Raw genomic sequence first — 12,172 nt, forward strand, 5'->3', positions numbered from 1 at the left:
TGAATGGCGCCTCCAAGAAGGGGAGCGGCGTCCATGGACGTCGTCGCCGTGGTCCATGTACTATTCTCGAGACACTTATTTTAGGACGGAGGAAATACTATAGGAAGTTCCAAACCCTTCCTGCCCGTGTGCTCACGCCGGCGCCGCCGTCCAACTCCAGAGTCCGGATTAAATTAATGGATTAATTGCGGATTCCGGCCACCGCCCTCGTGGCCAAGCAGCGGCCACGCGCGTCGTGGCGTGACAGGTGACGCCACTCCGCACCACACGTTCGCCGCCGGTCGACCGCGCTACGTACGACGGAAAATATCCAATCGAGCTATCTGCCAAAATAATAATATCCTACGGAGCTCGATCCAATCCGTCACGTCGCGAACGTCGCGGTGGCTTCCGACGATTCGTCCGCAGGCGCCAGAGGACGGCCAGCCAGCCCCCACCAAGTTGGCACACACGTATGCTCCCCCGGAAGCACCAAGCACGCCACCGTCTCCTGCCCACACAACCTATATATAACCGCGGCCGCCCATGAGAGCATCCATCCATTCTTCCTCCTAGCACCGAGTTCTCATCACAGATCAACGGCACAACAGAACATCGATCGAGTTACAGATTACAGCGGATCGTTAAGATAAGCAGCAAATCCATGGGAGCGGGCATGAAGCGCGCGAGGGAGGAGGCGCCATTTGTGTCCCTCGCGCTGTCGCTCAGCACAGATTCCTCGACGTCCACCACCACCTCGGCGGACTCGGCCAGTGCGCCGGCGGCGGCCGCCGGGAAAAGGACGCGGCGGGGGAGAGCTGTGGCCACGTCCGGGGAGGGCGAGTTCGTGTGCAAGACGTGCGGCCGGGCCTTCGAGACGTTCCAGGCGCTGGGCGGGCACCGGACCAGCCACCTCCGGGGCCGCCATGGGCTCGAGCTCGGCGTCGGCGTCGCCAGGGCGATCAAGGAGCGGAAGCGGCAGGAGGACAAGCAGCACGACTGCCACATCTGCGGGCTCGGCTTCGAGACGGCCCAGGCGCTCGGGGGCCACATGCGCCGGCACAGGGAGGAGATGGAGGAGATGGCACTCAGCGGCGCCATCTATCGGTGGGTCGCTCTGTCGGATCAGGAGGCGGGGCACCAGGCCGCCGCGGACCGGCCGCCCGTCTTGCTCCAGCTCTTCGTCTAGAGTCTTTAGAATCAGATAGTTTCATTGTTCGACCTTTTAGGCTTGTACAGAGTACAATTTTGGTGGTTAGCGTTTTTGTTCTTGCTGGATATTTGCATTGGATGGGTCCCTTTTTTAACCGATTGACTGGAGATTTTTGCATGCACAAATGCAGCTCCATACATAATGAAGAGAAATTCATTTCTTCTAAATGCAATTGACATTCTTGCACTCAGATTGTTGTTCTATGACTATGCTGTTGTTCACCGACATTGTTTATGATAAATCCCGTACGGAGCCTCAGTTTGTAACTTAAGATCGTCTCACCATTGACAGTGTCAGATGTCAGGAGTATTAATTCGATTGAGACTTAGAAATCGCGACCGCCATGCATGTGCTCCATTCGTGGTCTGTCTGTTCCTAACAGCTGTCGTAAGTTTACGTCCTTGGAACATCGAGAGAGATACGAGTACAGTATTGCCAGGATGCGATAAATATACGAAAAGTCTAACGCCCACACGTGTGGGCGTCTGGCAACTCGGCCACATCTATGGATTCTCGTTCAACCAATTCTGCACGAATCTTGGTACGTTCTAACAGTTTTTGTGTGCCACGTAGGACTAAGCTGGTTTGTGGGCATTCATCCGGTCGCCCACACGTCTTTTTTTCACCACACGGGGGGCTGGTGTGTGGGCGTTTAGCAATTCGCCCACACACTAGTTTCACGCACGCAGAGGGGGCTGGTGTTGGGTGTTTATCACTTCGCCCACACGCCCGTCTCCTAGCCGACACCCAAAGCTGACAGTTGCCATGTGTTTCTGCAGGTACATGGAAACTGCCCTAGTTTTGCTTGTAAGCAGATGGCAACTCTTTTTTGCCCGAGTTGCCATATGTTTTTGCATGGTACATGGCAACTGCCGTAGCGTGCACGTAAGCAGATGGCAACTCTTTCTTTTACATGGCAACTGCCCTAGCGTGCTTGTGAGCACATGGCAACTCTCTCTTTTACCCGAACATGTTTTTTTGCCATGCCTTTTTGTAGGGCTACATGGCAACTGCCTAGTGTTTAGTGGGTGGTAACTCCTAAAGTTTTGAAATCATGGCAACTGCAGTAGATCAGACCATACATGGCAACTGCAGTTGAGCAACCATGGCAACTGTAGTTGTCCGACATGGCAACCGAAGTTCAGCTACATGGCAACTGCAGTTAAACGAACATGGACGAGGGTATGGACCATGGCAACTGCGGGATGCGCGGTGACTATCACGCGGGCGTGTGGGACCACGAGGTACGAGGCCTGACGTACGGGGCGTGTGGGCGTTATCTATTTCGCCCACATGCACGCGTGTGAGAGGGATCGGGAGGGAAAAAAGAGGTGTATGGGCATTATTTTTTTTTGCCCACACGTGGGTGTGTGGACTGTTCCTTTTATACACCATACAAAATGTGTGGGCAGTCCCCCTAACGCCCATACGTGTGGCACTTATCGGCGTCCTAAATATAAAGAAGTAAGATATATATATAGACGCTTCTAACATGAATGTTGCGTTCTACTACTCCCCAGGAAGTAGATATTCTAAACATAAAATCATGACGTTGGAAATGATAGTACCACGATTATTGCGGGAACTCTGGAGGATCCCAAAACCTAACAGCTAAGTAGCTACTGGGAGGCTCCCAAATATTTTTTAGCGCATCAGGAGGCTTTGTTTTGGGTGATCTCCAATAGTCTTAACTCCCAGTACCATAACACCTTCCAACATAAGGTACATGCTTTGCATGTCAAAAGCTAATATTTTTGTTCATTAGATTAGATGTACCATAACGCCTTCCAACATAAGCCGATTTGGTCGTTGTCAGCTTGCTGTCGAGCCGACCGTGCGACCAAAATGATCTACTACTTCCTCTGTAAAGAAAGAAATATAAGGGACTACATAGCAATTCGTCTGGGCGCCGCTGCGGCAAGTGGTTCGCATGGAAAATTCGTCCGGGACGTGACAAAAATTGGCAGGACCACACGACAGGTTCGGGTCAACGGATTACCCGCCATTGTACACCGCTCTGTTCCATACCTGCATTCGCCGCGCCGCACGGGGCCACGTTTTCTTGGCTCTTCCCAACTGCATATGCACAGTTGCACACGGCACCCATCCGTTTCCCTCCGGACCAATCAAGCAAACAAGCAAAGCTAGGTCGCGCGGCTGCTCGTCGGCCGACCAAATCGCATGCAAGCAGTTCCTGCCGGTGCACCAACGTGCTCGTGCTTTTCAACCGCAAGCTACAACTCAGCTAGATTTATTTATTCGTGCTCGCGGGGTGCTCCTGCACTCACGACACGATGGGATCGGGGCGGTCCCTTACTTGTACGTTGACCAATGAGACGCCGGACGGGGTCTGCATGTGCATGCTATCCGTTTTAACGTAGTAACAAGGGCCTACATGGTTCCGCGTAGACAGTAGGAGTGTGTGCTTACGCTTCCTAGTCGTGGCTGATCCCAGGTAAGCCAAGTTGATCCACACCACACCACACCACACCACATGGTCGTCCGTGTTTACTTGTTCCGGAAGCCTTGCGCGCAGCCGGCCAGCCGGCCAGCCGGGGCCTCAATCAGCACACATTTGAACGGCGGACGCGTCAACTACGCCAACGAGTAGCTTGGACGTGTTTGGTTGGGTGCATTAGGCCCAGCCTGGCACACGCGGAAAAGATTGAGCTTGTTTGGTTGGTTGCATTTACTGTTGGGCCTGCACAGCTCGAAATTTAAAGCACACTTATGCCTGGCTCGCTGAAAACGCTTAGATCAGCAGTTTCTAGCGAACCAGGCTGAGACGAGCGCACATGGTGGGTCACTTGCACGAGGGGAGATGGAAGGGATACGAGGTGGTATGCAACCTGTGCGTGCTTATCTTCTCGACTTCTCCTATCTCCATTAAATCTTCTCTCTAATACTGTTCTTCCTAGCCCCTTCCGATCTACACAGCGGTGCTTCGATTCGAGGTAAGCTCAACACAAAAAAGATGCACCTCGATGCTACGGTTACATTCAGGCGATCGGTTCGTAGTTTCCTCTGCCTCCGTGCGCACTGCAGTTCGCCGCGCCGCCTACGGGGTCGATCATCTTGGCCTCCTCTCTCTCGCCCTACTACACTGGAGTCGTTTCCAGTGTCGATCATCTCGACCTCCTCTCTCGTCCACTGCACTGACGACTGTCGGGAAACGTAGTATTTAAAAAAATTACCTACGATCACGCAAGATCTAGGAGAAGCATAGCAACGAGCGGGGAGAGTGTGTCCACATACCCTCGTAGACCGAAAGCGGAAGCGTTTAGTAACGCGATTCATGTAGTCGAACGTCTTCGCGATCCAACCGATCCAAGTACCGAACGTACGGCACCTTCGCGATTTGCACACGTTCAGCTCGGTGACGTCCCTCGAACTCTCGATCCAGTTGAGGCCGAGGGAGAGTTCCGTCAGCACGACGGCGTGGTGACAGTGGTGATGAAGTTACCGGCGCAGGGCTTTGCTTAAGCACTACGACGATATGACTGAGGTGTGTAACTGTGGAGGGGGGCACCGCACACGGCTAAAAGATCAACTTGTGTGTTTGGGGTGCCCATTGCCCCCGTATATAAAGGAGGGGAGGAGGAGGCCGGCCAACAAGGGGCGCGCCAGGGAGAGGGGAGTCCTACTAGGACTCCAGTCCCAGTGGGATTCGGCCCCACCCTTTTTTCCTTCTACCGGAGGGGGAAAAGGGGAAGGAGAGGGACTAGAGGGAGTAGGAGAAGGAACGGGGGGTGGCGCCCCCTTCCCAAGTCCAATTCGGTCTCCTCCCTTCTGGGGGGCGCACCAGCCCCTTGTGGGCTGGTTAGCCTCCCTCCTATGGCCCATAAGGCCCGTATCTTTCCCGGGGGGTTCCGGTAACCTCCCCGTACTCCGGAAAAATGCTCGAATCACTCGGAACCATTCGGATGTCCGAATGCAACCTTCCAATATATGAATCTTTACCTCTCGACCATTTCGAGACTCCTCGTCATGTCCGTGATCTTATCCAGGATTCCAAACAAACTTCATTACATCAAATCACATAACTCATACACTACAAAAAAAATACACTTCCGTGATGATACGTGTTTGTCACAGTAGGTCGCGTTTTTTGTCGTGCATGTACATCCATGACAAATTTATGACAGAATCAAGATAGTCATACCTGTGCTGTCGTAGAAGTGTTCCATGACATAAGGTAAATTATTATCACGGAAGTGTCCACTTCCATGACGATAAACGCGCGCCACAGAAGTGCTTTTGTCAAGGGTGACCGACACGTGGCATCCACCGTAACGGAACGCTGTTAAGCTATCGGGTCGGGTTTTGGATCCGATAACCCGTTAACAGCCCCGACCAATGGGGATTTTCCACGTGTAAAATCATCATTGGCTGGAGGAAACACGGGTCGGCTCACCGTTGGGACAGATGTCATCCACTCATTGGACCGAAGGCGCCTATGATACGGCGACACGTGGCACGGCCCAACAGAGGCCCATTCCTGTGAAAAGGCCGGCCCGTTTGACTTGGTCAAAAGGTGGTGGGCCGGCCCACGGAAAGCCTGTTAACGGCCTGTTCGCATATAGCCCATTTATAGCCCGCTAACCCAGGGCCCGTTACGCCCTATCCGAATTAGGCCCAGTAGCGTCATCTGGGCCGTCCAATATGATTCAGCCCGTTTTAACTTCCGGCCCATGTGTGGCCCATGACTTCTTTCGGCCCATATGAGGACCTTTGTAACTCTTGGCCCATTAACGGCCCGTGGTGAAACTGGCCCATAATGAACAGTGTATCACTTTATACCCATTAACGGCCCGTTATTCCATTGGGCCGTTTCCAGCCCAAGTTATCTTTCGGCCTTCTCAGGGCCCATTGATTCTTGGGCTCATTTGCAGCATTCGGTTACATACGGCCCGTTACTGTCATTTTCTGCTTGTGGGCCAAATTCAGCCCGTCTGAAAGGATCGATATAGTTGACTAGAGGGGGGGGTGAATAGGCAACTAACAATTTTTAGCTTTTCTTTACCAAATTAAAGTTTGCATCAAAATAGGTTGTCTAGATATGCAACTAAGTGAGCAACCTATATGATGCAACGACAACACGCACGCAAGCAAGTAAGAAATATAACACGAGAAAACTTGCGAAAGTAAAGGAACGAGATAACCAAGAGTGGAGCCAGAGAAGACGAGGATGTGTTACCGAAGTTCCTTCCTTTTGAGGGGAAGTACGTCTCCGTTGGAGCGGTGTGGAGGCACAATGCTCCCCAAGAAGCCACTAGGGCCACCGTATTCTCCTCACGCCCTCACACAATGCGAGATGCCGTGATTCCACTATTGGTGCCCTTGAAGGCGGCGACCGGACCTTTACAAACAAGGTTGGGGCAATCTCCACAACTTAATTGGGGGCTCCCAACGACACCACAAAGCTTCACCACAATGGACTATGGCTCCGCGGTGACCTCAACCGTCTAAGGTGCTCAAACACCCAAGAGTAACAAGATCCGCTAGGGATAAGTGGGGGGAATCAAATTTCTCTTGGTGGAAGTGTAGATCGTGGCCTTCTCAACCAATCCCGAGCAAATCAACAAGTTTGATTGGCTAGGGAGAGAGATCGGGCGAAAATGGAGCTTGGAGCAACAATGGAGCTTTTTGGGGGAAGAGGTGATTCAACTTTGGGGAAGAAGACCCCTTTATATAGTGGGGGGAACAAACCAACCGTTACCCCACTTCTGCCCCGAAGAGAGCGGTAGTACCGCTGTGCCAGCGGTACTACTGCTTGCCACTCTAGGCGGTACTACCGCTCCTCATCGCGGTACTACCGCTTTGCCCACAGCGGTACTACCGTGGTGGGAGGGCGGTACTACCGCACAGGAGCGGTACTACGGCCCCCCACAGCCGCGGCTAGTACCGTAAAACCCGACACGAAAAAGGAGCCCTCGAATCGAGGTGGTACTAGCACGAGACCACCGCGGTACTACGGCTTGGGGCCACTAGCGGTACTACTGCTCTGGAGCGATACTACCGCTCCCAGAGCGGTACTACTGCTTGTGGCACCCAAGCGGTACTACCGCTCCGTCCCGCGGTACTACCGCTGGGACCAGAGTTAGTACACACATGGGGGCTACTAGCGGTACTACTGCTCTGGGCGGTACTACCGCTCCAGAGCGGTACTACCGCTTGTAGCACCCAAGCGGTACTACCGCTCTGGCCCGCGGTACTACCGCTGGGACCAGAGAGGGCACAAAGAGAAGAGAAACAAGCCCATCATCGAAACGGAAAGGCTCGGAGGGAGGGGCAAAGGAAGTGTACGTGATGATTCCGCCCTAGACTTTCCAAAACGGACCCCCTCTTGATAGTACGGTGATCCCTATGAAACTAGTCCACCAAACTAATCCGAAAGGACTACACCGTCTTCGCTTCAAGCTCCGAGGGTAGGAAATCGTCTCGTGCCAAAAGGATGAATCTCTGAAAAACACTCAACGCACACGATTAGTCCGCAAAAGCATTGTCATCAATCACCAAAACATCTTAGGGATAAATATGCCCTTACACCGTCGTTACAGTCGGCCCGTTTGCGGACCGTTAACACGTTGGGCCGTTTTCATGTAAAAAAACCCGTTGGGTTGTTTTCATAGAGTTATCAAATACGGCCTATTAACGGCCCGTTATGGTCCACGAATAGTACGGCCCATGATTGGCGAAATGATGATACGCCCCGTAGAAGGCCCATGGATCCTACGGCCCGTATGAGGCCCATGGATAGTACGACCCATAGAAGGCCCATGGATCGTACGGCCCGTAGAAGGCCCATGGACCCTAAGGCCCGTATAGAAGGCCGATGGATCCTACGGCCGGACGAAGGCCCATGGATCATACGGCCTGCAGGAGGCCCATGGTTACAACAGTCCGTGTGTTGCCATGATTATTTTGGCCTAGTTACCAAAAATAGGCTATTGTGGCCACTAGAAAAAAACAGAAAAAGAACTGCAGTGACTACAAGCAAACAACTAAACAAGACAATAAGGAAATAAATAAGCAAGTAATTAACGCTAGCCTATTACCGCTATTACACATATTAAATCCACTGGGCATCAAAGTTCGCCACCAGTGCAAATATAGGGAACAAAGCAGCACATTACATACACTCGCCGTCAAAATTGGCCACCAGTGCAAATAAACGTGGCAGCAAAACAAGAGCATAACTGAAACAACTTCAGAAGAGCTCAAGAAACGTTATCCTGGGTATCCACCATGCTGGCAATAAGCTTAGCAAGCTGATTAGCTTTGTCCTATTTGGCGCTAAAATCCTCCAACGCTTGCTGTTGCACCAGAAAGTATGCATCTGAATGCTTCAGGGACTTCCGCAGTCCTTTCACTTCTTGTCGCAGCACAGCTGATCGATGTCTTTCAGCTTGTAGTTGAGACTCAAGAAACCGAACTGATTCAGACAGTGAGTTTGAATAGCTTGTGCAAGCGGTAGTGGCCAGTAACTCGAACACTAAACCAAGACAGGACTTTGGGGTTGTCTCGCTGTCTTCAAGATAGTCTTCCTTAGCTGTTTTATCAGCTTTGTTGGAGACCAACAAGGATGTGTCACTATCTTGAACCTTATCTGCATTACTTCCTTTACCATTGCTTAATAAGGCACTCTTCCCCAATATTCTGTCCGCATTCTAAAAGAAGAAACAAGTAGACACATAACAAGTTTAGCATGTACTAGTATATGAAACTCATTTCGGTGAACCAGTTCATTAGTAAGGTGGACAGGATTAAACTACCAAGTCTTCTATTGCCAAGTACTAGTACATAATAAAAGCATCAAACAAACATATATCTATGTCCTATGGTCACTGCATTGTCTTGCCAAATCAAAATAGAGACACGGTTCAAATCATATCAGTTCAAGACAAAGCAGCAGTGAAAGAATTCAAAGCGTGGGAAACTACACGGCACAACAAGGTTTCAGATGGGTACCACGGGTCTACATGTACAACAACACTATTGGCTCTGTTCTGATGCTAGTAATGTGCATGATATGAAAGTCAACTGTATACACAATTCAAATTGAAATCAACAGAGCTATTGATAAGAGCAAACCTGTTAAAGAAACATGCGTGAACATACCTGCTGTGCCATTGGAGTTTCGATTGGATCCTTCAATTTAAAAATAAGTTTGTATGAGTAAATACAGTGATACAAGAGCAAAGCAATCATAGTTAAAAAAGGCGCGCCTAAGCGAGCGCTTAAGCGCGCCTAGGCTCTAGGCGTTGGCAAAACGCATTGCGCATAACTACGCATAATCTGTGCATAACTGCGCATAAGCATGCACTTTGGTCAGTAAAGCGCAAGGCGGTGGCAAAACGCACAATTAACGCCTAGTGCTTTTTTGAACTATGATAGCATGGAATCTTAAATTAGAACAGTTGTTCTTCAGGTTTAGGCACTTGTTCTACATGAACAGAGTACATTAAGACGCAAGAATATAATACTAAAAAATATAAAATAAGCTCATAGACCTTACCACATTCTTGGTTCGGGACCAGTACAGAACAAGGCGTTCCCAGTCATCGTCCAGTAAATGTGTCTCAGGAGAACATAAGGGAATTTGATGAGTTTCTTTGCCGGTGAAGTACGTTTTCTTCAGGTAATTCCGATACTGCCACGAAGCATTCTTGAAGATAGCAGAGGTATTAGCACAGGTTACCTCATCCTGAGTTTCCAAATCGGTCCTTCTCTACAGAGAAAAATGGGAAAATTTGCTGTATTATAACCATCATGGAGGTAGGATGTATGGGACGAAGCAAAGTAATTGCCATGAATAACATTACTTACACATAACTCCTGGACAAAGACCTGCAACTGGCATTTTCCTTCATCTTCAGTATAATATTTCCAAGATGGGAAGATACGCACATACGATTTAACAACATCAAATGCGATAGATGCTAAACTACGACTAGCTGGTTGTGCTTCCTCCACAGGAATAGGCGTACTAACTGGTGGAGTTGGGATTCGCCATGATAGTACTGGCCCTTTGGGCACTGGAGCTGCCTTACTAACTGCTCTTGTTTGGGAGCTCTGTGGTGGAGATAGTGCTGTGTCAACAGGAACTGGGTTACTATCGGCTGGGGTTGGGGTTAGATTGGGTGAAGCTGGTTCTCTGTCCATCGCAGTAGGGGTACAATCAGCGAGAGTTTGGGTTATGTGTGGTAGGACTGGTTCTTGTACATGTACAACCGGGGTGCTATCTCCACCAAGAGGTAGCACTATTTTATTTGAAGACCGTGTTTTTAGTCCGCTAGATACTGGCATCACCCGCTCCAATTCAAATGGCTGATAAACAGGAAACATAGTTGAATGTACATACATTGTATGAGAGACAGATGCAATAGGTGGAAAAAAGAGGGCATGAAATAGTTGACATGTATATTGTTTAACTAAAACGGATAGCATGACATAATTTCACATATATGATGTCTATCTAAATTGGATAGCATAACATAACATAATTCAAAGATATGATGAATAACTAAACAGGATCGCATGACATAATTCACCTACATTTTATCTAAGTAATCAGGATTGCATCATTTAATTCACATATGTGATTTATATGCTAAACAGAGGGCATTCGATATGATGTCTGAACTAAGAACATGGTGTTGAATATTGTGTATATGATGTCTAAACTATGCAATGCAAGACACCGTATGCATGATATGAGCAGTATAACCGTGCCAAGTTAGAGCATACACCTCAGTGGGGGAATAGGACTGGTCATCTGTCTCTGAATCCATCTCTCAGGAGCTATCGGGACCCAACAAGAGATCTGCTTCGACAGGTAGCACTATCTGCTCTGAAGGCCTTGTTTTCACTCCAGATTTTTCCATCTCCCACCCAAATGGCTGATTCATAGGAAGAGTAGTTTAATGTACAAACATTGTCGACAAATGGAAATGTAATAAAGAAAAGGATGGGCAAGGTATCATTCAAATATATGACGCCTGGTTAAACAGGATGGCATTGCACATTTCACATATATTATGGCTGGCTAAAAGACATGAGACTGCATAATTCCCATATATGATATAGAAACTAAATAGTTGGCATTACAGAACATGTCTAAACTAAGCAGATGACATATATGATGTCAAAAGTAGGCACTGCAAGGCAACATATGCATGATATGACTAACATCATCATGCCAAGGTAGAGCAAACACCTTGGGGGGTAAATAGGAGTGGTCAGCGGCGTCTGAATCCGCCTCAGAACAGATATCTTCCTCTGGATTACAATCTGGAGAGGGGTGGGGAGGGTTTGCCATTGAACCCACCATGGAGCGATGTCTGCATCACATTGTATTGCCGCGCAAAACTCTTCTCTTTTTCTCTACATGTTCAGCATGACTGTGTACAATATCTGACATGCATACGAAAAAAATATGGTGAGATTATGTAAGGAGAGCATCCAGAAATTTAGAGTGATGGTAACAACCAGTGGATCGACGTTTTTCCGTTGAACAAAAATAGCCCTAATGGATCGACGTGAATGTATAGTAATAAGTGATGCAACAAGTGTACAACCTCTTTGCCGTAGCCGTGTCGACCTCAGCATCATTGGGTTGGTCGCTGAAGCAGTTGAGGCAGAGGTGGCTGTCGGAGGTGTGGAGGGAGATTTGAGGAATCTGTAGACGGCGTCCAGGGCACTGCTCTGTTGTGATGGATCGTTCTGTCATTGGAGCAGCTCCGGTGAGCCGTAAGACGTCAAGGCTGAAGCAGCACAAGACAGACATCGTCAATCTCAAGTGGGATTCTAATAGCATCTCCAATAGATGATGTAAAATGGATGTAAAATTAACATCACCAAAAACCACCTCACTACAACAGATGAGGTAAAAACTGTTGACTCTAAACTTAACTGTCAAAACTGAAATTTACTATGGAATCTGAATGCTACTGTCGAAACTGAACGCAATGGTAGCAG

At 49.1% G+C, this 12,172-nt stretch overlaps 1 protein-coding gene across 1 annotated transcript; it reads left to right on the plus strand.

The window, feature by feature from the left end:
- Nucleotides 1-557: 557 nt before the first annotated feature.
- LOC109784229 (uncharacterized) lies at nt 558-1,359 on the plus strand. Its single transcript, XM_020342824.2, has one exon. It carries the CDS (start codon nt 644-646, stop codon nt 1,166-1,168), a length of 525 nt encoding a protein of 174 aa, XP_020198413.1. The 5' UTR covers nt 558-643; the 3' UTR covers nt 1,169-1,359.
- The last annotated feature ends 10,813 nt before the right edge of the window (nt 1,360-12,172 follow it).

Source organism: Aegilops tauschii, chromosome 5 (genome assembly GCF_002575655.3).
Source record: "Aegilops tauschii subsp. strangulata cultivar AL8/78 chromosome 5, Aet v6.0, whole genome shotgun sequence".
Classification (NCBI taxonomy): Eukaryota; Viridiplantae; Streptophyta; class Magnoliopsida; order Poales; family Poaceae; genus Aegilops; species Aegilops tauschii.

What these genes read in the sequence shown, in the direction of transcription:
- LOC109784229 (XM_020342824.2), top strand. Translation starts at nt 644, where the DNA reads ATGGGAGCGGGCATGAAGCGCGCGAGGGAGGAGGCGCCATTTGTGTCC.